At 38.7% G+C, this 20527-nt stretch overlaps 1 protein-coding gene across 2 annotated transcripts; it reads right to left on the bottom strand.

The window, feature by feature from the left end:
- Positions 1-2170: 2170 nt before the first annotated feature.
- LOC146314508 (single-minded homolog 1-like) lies at positions 2171-20283 on the bottom strand. Of its 2 annotated transcripts, none has more exons than XM_084737252.1 (12): positions 20082-20283; positions 18765-19209; positions 15288-15370; positions 15067-15156; positions 14582-14690; positions 14055-14140; positions 13109-13308; positions 11018-11124; positions 10665-10812; positions 4555-4711; positions 4067-4451; positions 2171-3292 (listed from the first exon to the last, which is right to left on the bottom strand). In XM_084737252.1, exons 2-12 carry the CDS (start codon positions 18937-18939, stop codon positions 2550-2552), a joined length of 2283 nt encoding a protein of 760 aa, XP_084593378.1. In that variant the 5' UTR covers positions 18940-19209; positions 20082-20283; the 3' UTR covers positions 2171-2549. The 2 variants fall into 2 exon arrangements, with proteins under 2 accessions (XP_084593378.1, XP_084593379.1); XM_084737253.1 differs by having other exon boundaries at positions 20152-20278.
- Between the last annotated feature and the right edge of the window lie 244 nt (positions 20284-20527).

The following is a 20527-nucleotide window of genomic DNA, read 5'->3' as shown; positions in this document are numbered from 1 at the left end:
ATTATAACTATCTGTCATTGGTTTCTTTCATATCTAATAATCAGTATTGGTGTCTGCCTTGATAAAAACATCCGTCAGTCACTAGTCTATTTATTTTTTTCTCAAAATGCATTCCCTATGCAAATGTCTATAATTGCATTTCTGCAGGAGCAGCATGTTGTTTGTCTTCATTCAAAGAAATTTTAAGATAACAGCTGTACAACAGAAATCAACACAGACAAAAGTTATTTGTTTGCAACTGTATTCAGATTTAAGAGACTTGTTAAAACCAATTAATAAATAATCTTGTCACTTCTTGTCCAAAAGTTCATTGTGTGATGATATTTACATCATAAATTAAATAAGAAACAAAAGACATTCAACATATTTTTAGATAGGTTTGTTTCAATTATTTTAACCCTTTAGGCTGTTGTGACAAAAAACAAAAAACGTATGGTTTTCTTTGAGAACATTTGCATGTGCAGCAGGATTTAAGGATTTAAAAGCATACTCCACATATGCTAATAGGTTGGGTGATGGTTAAGTGAGATAAAAACAGGAAAAATGATACTCTGATATGTAAACAATATTGTTTCAGCCACAACTGTAGGTTGATACATACAATGCCTGTATTTAGAGGGCACAGGGAGATCACACACATGTCGTGGTTTTGTAATCACACTTTTGCGCTCTAAGTGAGGGCATTTCACATATACATTAAAACAGTTTCACCTGCATATTTTACACTTTTACATATCAGAAGCATTTTTTTTCTTTCTGTTTTTCCACTTTATTTTGTTTTTTCCACTTAAAAATCTAATGTTGGTGTGATCCAAACACCAAAACTAATTTAATGCGACCAGTAAAGATTCTACTTGGACATAAAAAAAAAAAAAGACACATACAGAAAAACAGCCCACTGACAAATAAATACCAGGAAACATTGACATCTTACATCTTAATAGTGAAACACTTTCCTTTCCCACATGTTGCACCTCATGTGTCAAACATTATGCTCTGTGCGACGGAGTTTTCAGGTGAAGGGGCAATGGAACAACACATTTTCTTACTGCCTTTGGAAATCGTGTCCAGGACAGATTAACTCACATGGCCAACGGTGCGTGAGACGTTGGGAACAGAAACACTGGCTTGATGTTTAACCAGATGCAAAACTCAGGTCGTCTTTACAGGGAGGAAAATTCAGTTCACCACCATGGAAGGGGCAGTTAACTCCAAAATGAAAAATACAACTTTTTCCCCCCCTGGCTTGTGGTGCTATTTATCCATCTAGATTGTTTTGGTGTGAGTTGCAGAGTTTTGGAGATATCAGTTATAGACATGTCTGCCTTCTTTTGAATATAAGGGAACTAAATTGCACTCAGCTTGTGGTGCTCAAAACACTAAGATGCATTTGAAAAACTCAACGTCTCTTTCCACTAATCATGACTTGGTTTCTAGAGATAATTTACAGACCTTGCTGTGAGCAGTTTCATGTAGGACCTACTTAATGAATCTACTGGAATTACTCTCTAGGAAAAAAAGTAGTTCTTACTACTTAATTTCTACTACAAGCACTAAAAAACACTTTTGAAAATCTCAACAGCAGTGTCTTTTTCCAAAAAACATGACCCAGTCACTCAAGATGATCCACAGACCTTGTTGTTTCATGTAGGAACTATTTTCGCTCTGTGACAGAATCTACTGGAACTACTTTCTTTCTAGTAGAAAGTTCATTGACATTGCTGTTGAGGTTTTCAAATATAAAGAAAAACTGCCCACAACAAGGTGTGTGGACTATTTTGAGGAACTGGGTCATGATTTCTGGAAAGAGACCTGAGCTAAGCAATAAGGATTGCCCACTTGCACAGGGCAAGTAAAATGCCTTGTTGGGCTAGTGAATCTTTGAGAAGCTGGTATAGACATTTTTCTCTTATTTTATAGACCTTGCAGCTTTAGATTAAACGTGACAATCCACTTTAATCTTTGTTGTGATTTGATAATCGCTAATAAATAAAACAATTTTGTGAAATAAAAATTTTCTTTGGGCAAGTAGATTTGTGATTCACTATCCCAACCAGGAAAGTTAAAAAAAAAACACATTAACATTGAACTCTGGAGATACTGATGTGAAGTTTTTCAAATTCTTGGTGCTTTGAACACCATCTAGTTGCACTACTGATATCTCCAAAACTCTGCAACTCACACCAAAACAATCTCGATGGATAAATGGCACTACAGGCCAGAGGAAAAATGAGGTATTTTTGATTTTGGGGGTGAACTGTCCCTTTAAAATAACACTATACTCCCGTGTTATGGAGCAAACTTCTGCCCTGTGAAGAGGCATACCAAACGTCTGTTCTTGAACACTAGTTCGTATCATCCTCTGATGATAAAGACAGGAGAATAGTCTGATACAGAGGCTGATCTGCACGTCAACCCAGTGCAGGTTCCTTTCCTTCTTTTTTAATTGTCCTGCCGTTTGTATCAAGCACCTGGTCAGTGTGTTCACGTGCATGAAGCACCACCTCACTGTAAGATCCTCATTTCGAGAACATCTGCACCAGATATCGTCAGCTCCCGTTGGTTATGATCACTGAGGTGGCCTTGTGTCCCTGCATCTGCTCGGCCTGCATCCTCACGTGGGACGCCACGTCGTACTGGACTCCTCCGCAGGCCAGGCCCGAGTAACTCCGCAGGTTCTCCGGGTCGTACAGGTGCTCCAGGGAGTACCCAGTCAAAGCATAGGCTGCCTGCCTGTCCAGAGACTGCCTCTCCTGGGCTGGATAGACCAGCGGGCTCCCTTGGGGCTGCGGAGGGTGGGGGGACAGATCCGTCTGCATGTAGTCTTTGGTGAGGGACAGGCCCGACCTGGGGATCCCGTCTGAGCTTGGGCTGCTGAGACGAGACAGAGACGCCGGACTGGTCGTGTTTTCGTCGTTGTCGTGCGGGCCAAGCACTTTGACACCGTCCCGATGATGGAGGCGCTCAGAGGGGAGGTCGATGCTGGGGGCTCCTGGGCCGCGGCACACCACGCTGGGCATGGTGAGCTGCGAGTGGTGGGGTAGCGACGAGGTGAAGCACGGGCTGTGGGCTTTGGCGAGGCCCGAGACGTCCAGCGGTGCCTTGTGCTGCTGCAGACGGCTCTCTTCCTCTTTGATCATCTGCTGCGTGGCTCGGATCAGGGTCTCCATCTTGCTGGGCTCTCGAGGGGTCGCCCGGAAGTGGTCGCCGTGGTAACGCTCACCCGAATCACTGGTGGACCCGCCTCCGTCAGGTGAACTCACCACACTGTCTTCGTCCCAGTGGCCCCGACCTGTAAAGAGAGTTCAATGGTCACATTTCAACAATGAAATCAATGAATTACACTGTGTTAATAAGTAATTTGATACTTTCTGACGGCATTAACAATGTACATGAAAACTACTCAGAACATGATGTGTGTCCTCTACTTCTTGACAAATAAGAGTAAAGAAGAGATTCTTTTTTTGTTATACACATATTAAATCTTTCTTTCATCCTGTCTCCCTCACTTCCTCAATTTTTCTATTTGACTTCGTTTTTATTTTTAAATGTGTGACTGCTGCATTTCATTATTGATGCACCTTCAACACAGCTGTGCACTGTGAGCTATATTTAAGCACTATGCCACTTCATGATTGGATTTGATCTTGAGAAAGGTCCTGGTGATCGAAACGTTGTCACTCTTTAAAAAAGTAGCAGTCCAGAGGTGGAAAGAATCCTTGTTTCTTCTCATATTTTAAGTTGCAGTTACTAAAACCACAAGTTGCCTGTGTAACGTGTGAAATTCTGCTTTAAATGCACATGAAATCATGGTCTGTTAGACCGAATGTGTTGGCACAATCACAGTGGGGGTTGTTTCCCTGTTTGAGGATGTGAAATGTGAAATAACTTGGCTTTCAATTGCAGGCAATTTTTGAACAGATGGTAGCAATCGGCACACTGGCAAGAGACGGCGTAAACAACTTAGCATGTCCCATAATAACATTTGGAAAACAGCTACCAGGAGAAGCTAGGCCAGAGCTATTTTCAGAGACAGATGGTTGTGGTCTCAACCCTAACACCTCACCGTGAATGGCTCCATGGTAGGATGTAATTTCGTAGCCCTCGCTGTTCTCCACGGACGATTTCGGCAGGGAGAGCACAGAGCGCGTGGCGTCCCACCACACCTCTCTTCCAGACTGGGGGGTTCCTAGAAAGTAGCGGCCGCTCTGGCACCTCACGCGGTCACAGGTGGTGGTGTGAGGGTGTGTTTGGGCATGGGCGAGATCTTCTTCGGACAGACCCAGGCCGTAGCACAGGGAGCCCGAGTCTGGATACAGTCGGTAGGCGCAAGATGCCTCCGCAGCCTCACCGGGATCCAACAGCTGAGGAGATGCAGAGTCCGTCAGAGGACTCCCGCCCCATTGGCTGTCTTGGTCTGACTCTGAACGCTCTGGATTGAAAGCTGAAAACTGCAGACGGACACAAGAAAATCACAGTTCGGAGAGTTTGTGAAGCTCTCTCTAACAATGAAGCCTTTCTTGATTTAGCTCTATAAAACGGGCTGTTTATTACCTGTGGGTAGGGTGACACTCTGGTTTTGGCTTTCGCCTGGGTCAGACGTGACTTGGTGCTCTTCCTGTCTTCACTGTGACTGTCAGCGTAGGGGAAAGCCGGCTTGGTGGGGCTCATTTGGTCCAAGGACAGCTGCATTCCCTTGTACTCAGTATCCCTTTTGACACAAACACAATATGTTAAGACATTAGGGATGAAACTATTAGGTTTAATTATCATTAAAATGGTGTTGGATTATCTAAATACTGCCCAGCATCAACCAAAGTTAGCAACAGTCTTGTGGGTTTGTTTTGCATCAGTGAGAAGATTGACATTGCAAGGACATGATGCCATTTCAAATCATTTAGATATTTTCTTTATAAAACTTTTTTTCAGCACAATTACCCAGCCCAGTCTCATTCCCAGCTAGTTTTTGTCACCGCCCCTCAGACAGACACTCATACAGACACGTATGGCAGCCGTCAGCAGCTAAAAGAAATGCTTTCAAGAAATGCAGGCTTTCAAGTGACAGGAATGAAAAGCCATTTGTGGCTGTATGAGACGCACTGGGCTTTCAATCATAGTATAAATAGTGAGAAAGTCTGCATCTGGAGGAAGTGGGATGGGTGGGTTGCTAAAACAAACACAGGACCAGGGTTTGTGTCCCATGTGAAACCAAGACATTATAAAGTAAAGTAAGTAAAGTACATAATGTTACACACGTCAGCTTAGTTGCGTAATGTAACTTTTGTCTTGTGAGTCGCTTTGGTGATGTAACCCTAAACATGGTCTTATCCTAAACCCACCCGAGTTTTCATTAGTGTTTTCATTCTATTTGACATAAAAAAAAAAAAAAAGGTTCCAGGTTGTGACCTTTTAGCCATGCTAGGAGCTTTAGGAATTGCAATGTCAATCAGTCAGTCCAACATTTTGGTCGTAATTAAAATATTTTAGTAGTAACTGGACCATGAGTTTTCCCCTCACACTACCATGAGTTTGACCAAGACTTTATGAGTGAAATGTCTCAACACGTGTTGGATGGATGGTGCAAACATTCATGTCTCCAGCAGGATAAACTTTGGTGATACCCTGACTTTTCATTTAGCAGGTCTAGGGTTGAACCATCATCTATTGTGATTTCAAAGCCTCTTTGTTTGAGGTAGTGTGTCCAGAGTTGCGTAATTCAGTTTTTGACATGTGGGAGAGAAAATAAACAGAAGCTGTTGCTGCTGGTTATTGCAGTAACGTTGTGTCTCCATCTCTTGTTTATTATTTTCTTATTTATCTCTCTTCTCAACTGCATGGAACTTATTTATTAAGTGTAATGTGAAGTCAACCAGACCAGACCAGACCAGAAAACTGCAAAACTAATGACACTGCCAGCCTCAGCTGCACTTTGTGTTTAATGCTAATTAGCAAATGCTAGCATGCTAACTCGTTAAACTAAAATGGTGACACTCAATAGGCAGTTTGTTCATTTTTAACGAGAGGAAGGACCTGGTTCATTTAATTCCTCTGCGACTAGTGAACAGACTGCAATTACTTCGGTATTGTTCCATATAAAATATTATTTAGATCCAAGACAAACTCAGGACTCAGAGAAAAGTTGCAAATACAAATCTGTCTGCTGCTTCAGCACCACAGACGGTGCCATGTGTTTATCGGTACACAACACAGTTAAGCTATTGATATTCCCATGGTTGGGGCCACAGATTCTAACTTGCACAAACTTCAGTTAGATAAATGATTAATGAGTCAGGCAGATAAGACTAATATATTCAACTATACAACCGCTCTCGATCCTGTACTCTCTATGCAGGGGATGGAGAATGAGGATGTCAGGTAAATGAGTCAGATGCAATTTGGGACATTTTTCAACATCAACAAAGGGGATGTAATATCCTCCCAAATTGTTGACTAGTGACACTGGTGAAAAATTATGCCTGTTAACTATCAGCAGGTTAGCATTTTCATTGTCGGCATGCTAACATTAGCGCTAAGTACAACCTCAACCTCACAGCAAGCAATTTTACACAGCACAGCTCAATGTGCACCTCTTCTCTTTGGCTTTTGAACGTACTTAATATGCTGTCAATATTTGTCCTGTCATGGTGGCTGTTTTCTGAGTTTGTATAACTCATTGATTTTATCTTGATCTCCTGTTGGGTATATGCATGTTTTGTTGTTCGCTCTGTTTTTCTCCTGCCTATTTTTGGAAAGCACTTTGGTCAGCTCATGTTGTTTTAAATTTGCTATAGAAATTTTAATTGAATTTGTATGTACTGTCAGAATAATCAAAGCTGTAACCAAGTGCTCGTGCATCCATGTCAGGTTACAACAAGAAGCTAAATTTCTTTATTTTACATTCAGAACCTCTCCAATATAAATTCATTGAAATTACATCTTTGTATAGACCAGATTTTATCTATAAGTGAAATATGACTGAAGAAATTCCTTCAGATTTATCAATATCATATCTCTTTCAACATACAACTGATCAAATGATTAAACAAATTTGTGACACTTTGATGTTATAACTGTTTTCTGTTTTCTTCTTCTTCTTCTTCTTCTTCTTCTTCTTCTTCTTCTTCTTCTTATTATTATTATTGTTATTATTATTATTGTTATCTGTTCTGTGTATTATTAGAAGTTTGTATGTATATTTGTGGTATATCGAATATTTTATTTTATGGATAGAGCCTGGGTGATAAGCACAAGACATTTTCTACACTGTGGGACAATAAATTCAATCTTGGATCTTGAATCAACCAGTTTCCTACTAGATGAAATCTCAGTTAATCTCAGTTTGTTGACATACATTTTGCAAACTGTGTGGGCAAAAACTAAATTTAATCAGTTTCACGACCGTGTGTTACAAACGGGTGCACTAAATGGGGGCTATATGTAGTCAAGAGGTTGAAGTGACTCTATTGCTTGCTGAGTAGCGTCACTTTAGAGTCTTACTTTTGTTTAAACATTCATGAATCTCAACTTTGTTTTTGTTCAGGTTTGTTTGTGTCTGCTGCGGGCCACTGAGCGGCTTCACTTCAGCGCTGATGGTTGAGTGCCTTGCTCAAGGACAATTCGAACGTTTCTGAGGGAGGACAGACGGAGCTTCTCAAACCTTTACGTGAGCATTTCCCCCAAATAATCCTCATACCTTCCCTTTCTTTCATATACAGTCTGTGGTAGTATTGCACCAAGTGACATAATCAGTAATTAGCCTGCTGCAGACGTCTTGGCCAATATTGAATATAGATAGCTGCACAGACTTATTTTACAAACACACTTTCTATGCTATGAATGATGTGAGGTCTATGAGAAGTGAAAACAACATTTAAGATAAGTCCAGGAGATTAAGCCCTCCCACTTCTGAGAAAAATAACAGACACCATGAAGGAAGTTAATCATTCTTTTCTGCCGTACAACCATTGCCAGAACGCTGCAGAACAGCAACATACCTGTGCACACACGGACGTGCACCGAGCCTCCTCTGCAAGCATCATGTTTTTTTGTTCAATGCAGGCGTCTTTTTACTGATATGTGTGCATGCAGCTTGTGCCCCATCTTTGACATTTTAACCCACTGTCCTGCGGCTGAACTCAATCCAAGTGTCACTGTCGAGGGAGTAAAAAGGCTCCTGTGTCAAGTGTTCAGCAAACATGAGCCTATTCTTAACTTATCACATCAACAGTATGTAATAGCAGCTGCCTGGCATTTTAAACCCTGTGGCCCATCCCTGACCCTGCACAGCCAGCCTCTTTAATATGACTCTAAATATGACCCATTCTTTATGTACAACACCTTAGGGGAAAGGCTGTGTTTGGATAGCCAGTACACAGTGTGAGTGTTATTTGCTCTTGCAGGTATAGTTGCGGTGGCTGGTTCTGCATCCTATCTGTACCCTGGCTGACTTATGTCTGAGCCAATAATGTTGGGCCTTTGTGCAAACTCAGCTGTGTTAGCCGAATTCCACCTCAGGGTCAATGTCAGAGCACCTCATGTCTGAAATACGCCACCAGCCAACCTCCAAACATGATTTATTAATGGATTCTTGTTGGGTTAAAGCTCTGTCGGGGCAAGGTGATTGAATTTCTGTTTGTTTTTTTAATGTTTTTTTTTTTTTTTCGTGCTCTTGCTAAGTGTGAGCTTTTTGGCTACTCCGTCCCACGTAAGAGCTAATTATGCGTTTGGAAATTCGCTGTCATTTTAATGTAGTTACTTTGTTTTCTCCTTACTGCATTGAAGAAATCAATACGTAGAGTGCAGCCATATGCATGCACGCACAGAGACTCACACAAGCGCACACACACACACAGAAAAGCAACATGTGAATCAACCAAACCTAACGAGGAAAATCCAACATGTGCTACGGCTATGAGATAGCTATTGATTCCTAGTTCACCGTTTGATCGATTTTGCTTTCCTTAGACTGCAGATCGATGGTGACAGTAGAGGTTTTTTGATGGGGTTGAACCCTGGTGTTTGTCTTGCTGTCTCTAAGGGCCTGAGTGTGCTTTGTGCTCTCATAACACACAACCGAGCCTGAGCCCTGTAGCCGCAGTGTTTGGTGGATTTGTACGGAGAGGCTACAGAGGGATAAAGAGAAGGATTTCTCCAAGAGACAAAGACCCGTCACACCAGAGAGTGAGCCTCAAGCATGGATCATAAGAGTGTATGATCTGATTTTACTTAATCTGGTTAAATATTCAGCGCTGTTCCCTCTGCAAACACAATTAAAAATGCAGCCAGTATAGTCCCTTAAACCTTGTGTTCCTATGTTTATGCAGCTGTAATATCAGGGATTTCAGCCCAAAATACAATCAGTATAACAACTTAATATCGGAAATGCGTGAAGCATAATTACAAATGAAACACTCCAATCAATTTATATGCATGAGTGGTAGCTTTTTCATACATGAAAGTATGACAGTAGATTTTGTCTCTGAAAAACAATTCTAAAATTACAATTCCAAATGTATTGATAAGAAATTTTGGTTTCAATCCTACTTATCGATTCTTGTACAAATTTCACTGACTCTAGTTTCAAATTAAAAGCTGTCTGCACCTACAGACATGCAAGTTTAATTCATGCATATTTTCCCATCTCTTAATGCATTCGTCTCATTAAACTTAGCCTTCTTAAGTCCCTGACATGCTTTAATGTGCTCAGTTTGTCTGTTGGAAAGAAAAACAAATGATGAAGATGTTTAAAAGATGTTGCTGAGGGACCTGTAAAAGCCACAAGTTAAGTTAGCTAATGTAAAAAAAGGGAAAAAAACACTAGCTAACTAGTGAGCTAATGTGCATCAATCACTAATCAGTTGTTAGCTAGCTAGTTATAGCTGATAGCTAATCAAGCAAAAATGCTTGTTAACTAGCTAGCTAATTGACATCAATCGTAAGACAGCCAGTAATTGATAGCAGATGGTAGCAGGTAAATGTGAACTAACTTGCTGGTCGACATAAATTGTTACAAGTAGGTTGAATACCTCAATCATCTCAATTTAGCAAATATTATGTTACCAAACACTTTACAAGGATGGGACACTGTTCAACATTGCAGTAAATTAGCCTGGGTTAACTTAAAATATTCAAGAAACCAGAAGAGAGACCATCGCTGCCACATTTATCTAGCTAACGTAAGCTTAGTTCAGTGTTTTCTGCTGGTATAATTTATCTGTGGTAATTAGCGTTTTATACATCTGTGCTGTGAAGAATGAAGGAGGACACTCAAAATAATCGAGAATCATTAAAAACCAAAATCAATAAGAAAAATCAAAAACAAATCCAGTTGTTAAAATCCAAACGATGCCCAACCCTACATTACAAAAATAACTGTGAGAGACCATTTGTGATAAGATTCTCCTTAAAATCGGATGAAACCGTCTGTGTTTACATTTTCCAAGGCAAAGTTGCAGTGGGTCGTATGTCAGCAAGTTAAAAGAAAGCAGGAGGAGATTTTTATTTGATTAATTTTATTTTTGATGTTATATTTTGAGGTCATAACAGAGGAATTGCTACCAATTTTGTCCACAGGGGCCTCCAAAATCAACAAAATATGAGGGTTCTTTATAGCTTAAGAAAAGCTTCTCTTGGGTTTTAGTATTTGAACATTAAGTGAGACTCACGTGAGGACGTAGTTGACGCTGACTATGCAGTGAGGTCGTGAGGAGCGGCTGTTGTGGACGATTGTGGCGTAACTCTGGACCCAGACCCAGCCGCCGTGCTTCGCCAGGAAACGATAATACTTAGTGGTGACTTGGCCTTTTACCAGCACTGAAGGAGATAAAAGAATCAGACACAGGACAGAGATTAAAGTAATTAACGACATGTGTGTGAGTGTGTGTGTGTGTGTGACATGTGTGATTGTCTGCACGTGGTGGCTGCTGCAGCAGCAGGTTGCCTAAGCGGTGAGTGTCTGACAAAAGAAGGTCAGCCAGCCTGTTGTAAAAGCATAATAGAGAGCAGGCGTGTGACTCACAGAGGTGGTGCGCACAGCGGAGGTGGAAGATGTCACAGCTGTGGACGTGATGGTACAGGGTTTTCTCTATCAGGTCCTGCGGCTCATAACCTGTCAGCTCTGCCACCCTGGAGAGAAATTAATAAAGCTGTGTTAGGAATATGCAGAGTGATCCAGGGATGTTTCATATTTGTCTGGGCTGCTTGTAGAGCTGCAACTGGCTGTTATTTTCAGTTTAGATCGGGTTGTTGGTCATTTCCTTGTGTAATCCATGAGTTGCTTGGTCTATGAAATGTCAGAAAATGGTGAAAAATGTCAATCGTTGTTTTTCCCAGTGCCCAGGGGGACTTCTTTAATTGTTTTGTTTTGTCCACAGAGAAAGACAGAAAGATATTCAGTTTACTGTCACAGGAGAGTAAACAAACTAAGCTGAAATCAGAGAACTTGTACTTTTTTTCTTATAAATGACATAAAATGATTATTCAATTATCAAAATAGTCAGCGATTAATTTAAAAGTTGACAACTAATTGATGCAGTTCTAATTGCTTGTGTTTTACAGGCAACAATTTTAGCCCCAGTTGTTTCTCTAAAAACTAATTCAACCCTCCTGAAAAAGGTTTGAGCTTTGCACTAGAGCTGCAACAATTAATCGTTTAATCAATTAGTTGTCAACTTTTAAATTAATCGCAGACTATTTTGATAATTGATTAATTGATTTGAGTATTTTCTTTATGAAAAAAAAAGTCCAAATTCTCTAATTCCAGCTTCTTAAATGTGAATATTTCCTGGTTTCTTTTGTCCTTTTTCACCGATGCTGACATTTTATGCATCAAACAACTAATTGATTAATCAAGAAAATAATCTAAAGATTAATTGACGATGAAAATAATCATTAGTTGCAGCAGGGACCAGGCTCTGGGGACCAGCAGGGGTCCTTGGTTGTAGGGGGCCCCATGTGATAAGTTTTGTCACATTCAGGTGTCGCAGTAAGACGTGACATTGTGACGGTGAGGCAGCATGAACAAAAATGAGACTCTGAAACTAGAGCTACTAAATGGAATTCAGCCATCATTCATTTTATTAAAAAACATGGATTTAAAAACAGTCTAGAGTAGCACTGCACCTGGATCTGAATACGTTAAACAGAAAAGCACAAATAAAATGATGGAAACATATTTCTCACATCTGAGGTTGCTAATTTTTGTTAACCTCATCACAATTAAAATAAAGCTGCATTTACTTGAATCAATAATGATTTGATGAGATTATTGTTTTCCATTGAAGGATAGTTTTATACACTTGCATGTCTGATCTGTAGAGTTTCTATTTCCAATGCAAAACAGAATCTCTCAATTTTTAAAACTTTTTTTTTTCCAGTTTCCCAGGCTGACCCAAATCATAAAAGAAAGAGTGCAGTATGAGGATATGGAAATATATTTCAAAATTAATTATTTGCCAATATTAAATTATTTTGATACTTTGGTGCAACAGTTGCATTGCCAATGAATATTAGGTTGGAAAATAAAACGCCTGCTCGATTTAATGTGACTTCCTGTATAAACCACGCCCACTTCTGGTCTTCTATCAGAATACAGATACAGAGACGGATCACTTTGTTGGCTGAACACATGCAGACAAATAATGACGTCTCTGTGCACCAAAAGTTTGGAGATTGCCACTTGATTTGCATGAAATGAGGTGTCAAGGCTATAAGTTTACAGACGCAGGATATAGAGAAACTGCATGAGATTTGCAGTCTGAAAAAGCAAACTGCAATAAGTAAAATGAAGCTGGATAAAAACATTTTTGAATATTAGATCATATGGGTCAAATGGTACAGACAATTTCAGTTTCAGATGTATTGTACACGACAGAAAAAAGTCTCCAAATTGTATGTTGCATGTTGTCTATATGTTTTTGGAGCTTGGAACAACATGGAAAGAAGAAAAATAGTCAGAGGGAAATCTTGGAGATAAAATCCTCTGAATCAGGGGTCTGTTGTGCGTCTGTTCTGTGGATCCTTGACATGAAAAAGCTTGCAGTAAGCAAACAGACAATAAAGGAAGAAACCTCAAGAGAACGAATAAATACCATGCACACTGCCTGTGTACCTGGAGTCCAGGAAGATGAGCTTCATGTCCAAACTGGCTCTGAACATAAACATGTTGCTGTGCAGTTTGATCTCAGTCACGGCGCTCGGCGGCAGAGAGTGACCCACCGCCACTAAACCCACGTTCTGGTAGCAGCCCTCGAAAGGTGACATGTCCAAACTGTACTGACGGATCTTCAGGTAGCCGCTGCAGTGGATCACCTGTGGTGAAGCATGTAGATGTAGATTTTTTTTAAAAATCCTGAAATGTCCCTTTATGAAGAAGTTAATTTGATTATTTTATTTAAGAGGGGAGAATGCACATTAATTAACATGAGCACTTAAGTCCATCATGTAAATGTGCCAGATAGATTAGCCACACAGGCTAATTTTCATCTGTGTGTCAAAACATTAAAACATACAAAAGCACATGAGCATAAATAGTAAAACAATGACATAACCACACAACAAAAACATTAAAGAAGACATACTGTACAAAAGCACATAAGCACAAACAAAAACATAAGTAATTAGCAAGACAGTGACATAACCACCACACCAGATTATGACAGCAGGTTTGATTATTCACTAATCACTTTGGAGAAAAGTAATTCATGGCATAATTTATATGCTGCTGACTAGAAATATAGAATTATAATTGAAATACACTTTCATACAAATGAATATTAAAATTCATACTGTATTATTTTTCTAACTAAAATAAAATAATAACAGAAATAAAATATAATTAAAGAAAATAGTCTATAAAGAGCAAGGAAAGCCAAAAAATAATAAGATAATAAATAAATAATTAAATAAAATAATCTTAAAGAGCATTTGAATGTGTGTCTCCGTGTTTTTTCTCATTACATTACATTAATTACTGTATTGCAATGAATTATTTTGTTAAGTAATAAAGAGTTAATTAAATATCACATATAGGCCAGCGACAAAGCTTCATTGCCTACCTTGTATCCACCGCTGGTGAGGCCTGCGTTTCTTTTTGCCAGCACACATTTCATCCGCAAAAAGAAAGAGCGCTCCACTTCATATTCTGAAGGAGGAAAGAAATATTTAATTACCAAGATTTACCAAGAAAATCTCAAAGAAGGAAACAAAAGAGACTCTGATATATGTCTGCGTATTTAAAAACGTCTAGGACGCACGTATAAATATTAAATCTGAATTAATTTTAATAATGATATGCAATGGTAATAAGAAAATAAATGCATTATTTGTGTTATATAAATAAATAAATAGATACTTGGAAACGTGTGAAGCGATTTACTGTTTCAAAATGCTTCCTGCAGAAATTCGACATTGTATTTCTGTCCGCTGTAAAACGCGCACAGTAGTGCGTCTGTGTCCCATCTGTGTAATATTGACACTCATGCGCTGCATTGATAATAAACCCTGTGCGGATTCTGGACAGAGTAAATTGTAATTTAATTGCAAATAGACGACACGGGCCGCGTGAGAAGAAATGTGTTTTTACCTTGGACGAAATGTGAGTGGTAGGGCTGATGTGGCGTGAGGACAGCTGTCATCTCGTCGTGGTCGGCAGGGTGGACATATTCATAAATACTGTTCCCGGTCAACTCTACCTGTTGAGAATAACTCAGGTAATTAACAGGTACGGAAGGACCGTGTATTTGTTCAATTCATTTTAGAGTATAAGGCTGAAAGCGATTATTTCTCTTCTTCTTGATTAATCAGGTTTATAAAATGACAGAAAATAATAATAAAAATATATATATATATTTCCCAAAGCCCAAAATTACGTCCTCAAATGTGTTATTTTATCCACATCCCAAAGATATTCAGTTTACTATCATAGAAGACTAAAGAGACCATTAAATATTCACATTTAGAAGCTAAAATCAGAGATTTTGGACTTTTTTTTCTGTAAAAAAAACCAAATCAAAATAGAAGTCATTGCATCTAAGTGTAGACAGAAAATAAATAAATGACCAAGCGGACCTGAGACAGTCCCAAATGGACCGACGCTGTCTCTGAAATGTACATGATCTTCCCATCCGGAGCCACAACAAAGATGAATCCGTCCAACGTCTGCAGAGAGACGACAGGCCACAGTTACAGAATCACTCACACCGTCGAGCCACACAGTGGATTTACATCTCCGCTTGATTCTGCTGCAAATAATAATAATAATAATAATAATACTGATAATCACAATATACCTGCAGTAAATGAGATCCCAGCTCTCGGCCAACATTGTCCAGAGATCTTGTTCGACTTGCATGACCCCAAGCTTCACCCAGACCTGCACAGAGTGAAATAATAACGCTGTTTGGCTGCTGCATGACATTATGAAATCATATAAACGACATAAGTGTTGTCTTCTCCTGGTTTTAAAGGCTGCATCACAGTAAAGTGAATTTTCTAGACTAGTCTGGCTCTGCTCGTATTTGCATTCACACACTTAGTCATTATATCCATATTAGTGATGATTATTTATCATTGTGTTAATATATGCTGAAAGCATCCACTACCATTCTTAAAATATTGTCTCAATATTGCCAAATATCGATATTTGGTCAAAAAATGTTCAAAATCTATCACCATATAGCCTTATATTAATAATGTAAAGTAAAACACCTTTAATTAGTGGTTACATTAATCTACATTAATATTAAATTTACAGTTAGGCTACTGAAAAAGGCGTAACACACACACACACACACACACACACACACACACACACACACACACACACACCCTCGAGCCAGAGGCGTGTCTGTTAAAAAGGCCTATTTAGTGTTAAAGCGTTTACAGTGTCCTTTCCTGTCTGTCACATGATGTTCAGGCTTCACACAGGAGCCTCAACAATGTGTTACTGTTTACAACACTGTAAAAATTATATGATAATGCAGGAATTTAGCGGAATTAACTCCACTTTTCTCATTAAATGGATGTGAATATACAAGGTTTATTTATTGGTATTAAATTAATTAAACTTAAAACTTCTGGTATTTATTTTCAGGATCACTTCAGAACTTCAGCTCTTCTAACTTTTTTGTCTTGAAGTGAGTTGCATGTTCTCTCAAGTACAACTGAATTAATATCAAGTTTATTTGTTCAACTTGTCTTTTCAAATTGACTGAACTTAAAATTTTAAGGCAGCCCAGACACCAACTTATAACCACGAGTTCTTCAAACTTGAGTTTTCTCTTGAATTGAAGACTTGAATTAATTTACTTAATGAACATGTTTTCTCAAGTAGCCTACAACTGAATTAATATCAAGTTTGTTTTGGTTCATTCTATAATTACCTCAACTTGTCTTTTCAAATTCAGTCACATTCAGACACTGACTTATAAACAATAGTTTGTTTGTTTTGTCTTTAAGCAATAAGTGGAATTAACGTAACCTATTGAACATGTTTTACCAAATGCAACTGAATTAATATTTTGATTATTTATTTACAAATGTTTATTTGTTTTGGATCATTACAAAATTGCCTCAACATGTGTTTTCAAATTCAGTCAACTTAAAATTTTAAGGCAACCTGGACTCTAACTATTTAAGTTAAAATAAATAATTTATATTTACAGTGAAGGTTCACAAGCAAAGTGCCTCTTATAACAACACCGATGTAGACTTTTAATTACATATAGCATGATTATATTTTAATTAATCATATTATCCAAGAAAGATCATCATATTTATCCTTATTTTTGTTTTTGTCAATATAAAGAAGGTGCATTTTTAAATTTAACCATAAATATGTGCATCTCTACATGTTTTTGGTCCAATAAATGCCTCAGTGTAGGCCACTGTTTTCAGTCTAAAATGGAACAAAGCAAGTAGCCAGTGGTGCTGCTCATTGAAATTCATTCAGTTTCATCAGAAATCTCATGGAGCTCGGGTATCATCAATAAATTAGGTGTTCGTCTCCCCTGCTGTAAATGAAAATGAAAATAGGTCTCCGCTGTCGGACATGTAGCTTAATATCAACCCTGCAGATGAGAGGATGTAGGAGAAAAAAAAAGGACCAACAACAAAAAAGGGCTGTTTTTTTCGGCGGAAGGATACATAATATTAAAAAAGTACCACAAATTCATGTCTTCCTGGATGTATATTTTTTACCATTTAGTCTGTCTTATATAGCCTAGTTATAGCCTTGATGTTGCATGTTATGACACCAAAATATGACCTGTCTGTTACATTCGTGGACTTGAGATTTGATTTCATGGCACATCACTAATAGCGTTTTTCCTGCACACAGGAGAGGCGGTGTGTCAGAGTGTGTGAGTGTGTGCGTCCTGCTTACATGGCTCTGGGTGATTAGAAGCCGTGCAGGGTCTTTATTTTGTATAATTGGTACGTCCTGTTCTCAGTCACGCAGTCAGAGAAGCCTGCAGAGACCTGTACTATAAAAGATGGTGGCAGATCGTCTCCTTTAGACACACGGAATTAAAAACGATCATAATCCATTTGTAAAGACTCCCTGTAGATCGATGGAAAACGACTATGACGCTCCTATAATATTTCTGTATGGCTTAAAGTGAGCCTGTGCCTCCTCGGCAGCGATGTGTTAACGTTACATTTATTTTTCCTTATCTTCCTTCAGAGTATTTTTAATAAACTAAACATGATTTCTCACATTACTGGCCCTAATAATTGTAATATTAGTATTTTATTCGCACTAATCGTCAAAGTAACACGCCTTACCTAAATATATATATTTAATTATATATTTAATAATTAATTATAGGCTACGAGATTAATATCGACTTGTGGAATAGTGTTTTTTGTGTTTTTACAATTTTATATTTGTTTACTTTGGCTTAAAACAAATGTATTATGTATTTTTCTTTAGATTGTGTGACCTTAACGTTCACCAAGTAAGTTGATAAAAAATGAAGTCATAATTATTTAATAAGTTAATAATGAAAAATTGGATTAAAAATATCAATTTGAGTTAGCAGAATAATAATGACTCGTGGATTTTTTTAAATGTCATTTTGTTTGTTTGTGGTTTAAAACATATGTATTGTATTGTTTTATTTTGTGACTTTAACGTCCTGCAAATACGTTTATAAAATATGGTCATAATTACTTAGTACGTTAATAATGAAACATAAGAAATAATATCAGTTTTGAGCAAACAGAATAATAATGGCTCGTGGAATAGCGGTTATCCCTCATGAAGCCCAGATTTTCTTGAAATTTTGTTTGTTTGTCGTTTGAAACATATTCATTGTATATTTTTCTTCAGATTTTGTGGCCTTGACGTACTGCAACTACGTTTATAAAAAAAGGTCAGAAGTGGGAAGTTGAACATGCAAAATAGAAATAATATCGGTTTTGAGCTAACAGAATAACGATTCATGGAATAGTGATTTTATTTCTATTAACTATTGTGCTTTTTTAAAAAACCCTCTTAGACACTATTTTTTCTTTATTTACTGCGGTGTTTGAAACATGTGTGGTATATTGTTCTTCAGATTTTGTGATCGTAACGTCCTGCATATACGTTGATAAAATATGGTCATAATTATTCAATAAGTTATAAATGAGAAAACTGGAAATACTATCAGTTTTGAGCTCCACAGCTGACAGGAGGAAACAAGTCAGAGAGTAAATCTGTGGTGTTGTCTTGTTTGTTTTGTTGTTGTTGTTGTTGTTGTTTTTAATGGTCTGTAATCGCTCACCCTGAGGGAAAACGATTCTCATCTTCAGGTAACTTGTTGTCAGTCTTATGATGGACGCTTTGTCCAGCTGAGAGGTGATGGCCGACGGTAAAGGCAACATTTTGGCCAGTTCAAAAAATTCACTGTTCTCCTTTTCCCGTCTAGTCCTTGCGGCCGTTTTGGATTTCTCCTTCATCTCGGCGCCTTTTCACTGTATCCTTCCTGCTCTGACGAGACGGTGGTCATTCACATCAGCAGTTTGACGGATTCCCCTCCGATCTGCCTCCTTTTCATTGCAGATTTTTTTTTTTTACTCGATTAAAAAGAAGCTGGAGTTTTTTTTAAAAGAGACAGTTGAATCCAAAACGCGTGAATATCCCTGGTCCTACTCCTGCTGGCGGTCAGTGATACTTCAGCTGGTTGTTGTTAAACCTCCACGGTGCTGCCGCGGGATTTCATCCATGACCTGCAAAATACAAAGAAAAAAAAAAGCACATTATAGCCATATCTGTTGCATTTTGATCCTCAGAGGCTTTAAGTTTACACTGAACCCGGACATGATGCAACCGTCCAACTGCCCCTGGTGTTATTTTGATGTATTCCTGATGCAGGCCTGCATGTCAGATGGAGCTGACTCTGTAAAACAACGCTACAGATTAATTTACACATCAATCAGAAGTCTGATTTATCCGAGAAAGATTTAAGCAGGATATTCTCGGATTAAAACGGCAGTGTCGCTAAGACAAGCAGCAACAATGGGTACACTATAAACAGGACAATTTAATATTAAAATCACCAACATGACAACAAATATCAGAAGACAATTACCTGCACACAATATGGTATTTAATTTTATGAATATATAGATACATGTATTAAGTAGGCTATTATAATACAGTCATAATTGTATAATTTTTTAAAATGCTTATTTTACTTTTACAGAGCAAGCTCACCATGTTGGTACAAAAAAATCTCAAAATTTGGTGAAGGGCATATTATAATCATTCAGCCACCAAATCAGCCTTTAATATTTATCCTAAAACAAGTAAAACGTCTGCCAAAGAGATAAGATAATTCTGCATGTTGCATTTTCTCTTGTAAAATGACGATAACACAGTGCATCATGTTGCTGATCACTGCAGTAGTATCGAGGAAATGTCATTTGATCCAACACAATCCCTGAAACGTGTTCGACAGCGTTGGAGAAAAAACAACAACTGTGACATAATCTCACCTCGCTGGCCGATTTTTTCACTTGTTTTAAGAAAATAAAAATGTTTAACATCCAGTACAAGTTGACAGACTTGTTGAGACAGATATTTTTTGCAGTATTCCTACCCGCGCTGTATTTCCCTACAATCTGAATCGATCCCGTGGCCTTTACTGGGCAGCCTGCTGGGAATTTCACCTGTCCTGAACCGGGTTCAGCAGTCGTCCCAGTTAAGTTCGGTCTCAGCTCCTCCTGGATTTCCACCTGGAAAGGCGAACGGGCCGTGCGCTGCATACACCTCTCCAAATTATAAGGACGCGCAACGAGTGGCATTCGTGCCCAACAAGCCTCCTCTCCTCAACTATCTCAATGTCCCTCTCCGGAGCCGCGCTGGACCCGCCCACGGTGTGCCCATCGCTCTCTGATTGGACGGCGGCGCCCAAAGTCGTGTCGCGATTGGACGCTTAGCGTGGGCGTCAACTTGGTACGGAAAGGTATGCGCGGCACTTCGCCGTGCCCAAAGTGAGCTTAGATGTGATCTTGTTGTGTTTTTGTCATTAGCGCGGAGATCACG

The sequence above is a fragment of the Lutjanus erythropterus genome, chromosome 15 (genome assembly GCF_056507025.1).
Source record: "Lutjanus erythropterus isolate fLutEry1 chromosome 15, fLutEry1.hap2, whole genome shotgun sequence".
NCBI classification, from domain to species: Eukaryota; Metazoa; Chordata; class Actinopteri; order Lutjaniformes; family Lutjanidae; genus Lutjanus; species Lutjanus erythropterus.
This window is presented reverse-complemented; position numbering and strand designations above follow the sequence as displayed.

Excerpts from the sequence above, each read along its gene's own strand:
- LOC146314508 (XM_084737252.1), bottom strand. The coding sequence starts at position 18,939 with ATGAAGGAGAAATCCAAAACGGCCGCAAGGACTAGACGGGAAAAGGAG. Across the intron at positions 13,309-14,054 it reads TCACCAGCGGTGGATACAAG|GTGATCCACTGCAGCGGCTA; the intron begins GTAGGCAATGAA and ends GCTTCACCACAG. Across the intron at positions 10,813-11,017 it reads CCGCTGTGCGCACCACCTCT|TGCTGGTAAAAGGCCAAGTC; the intron begins GTGAGTCACACG and ends TATCTCCTTCAG.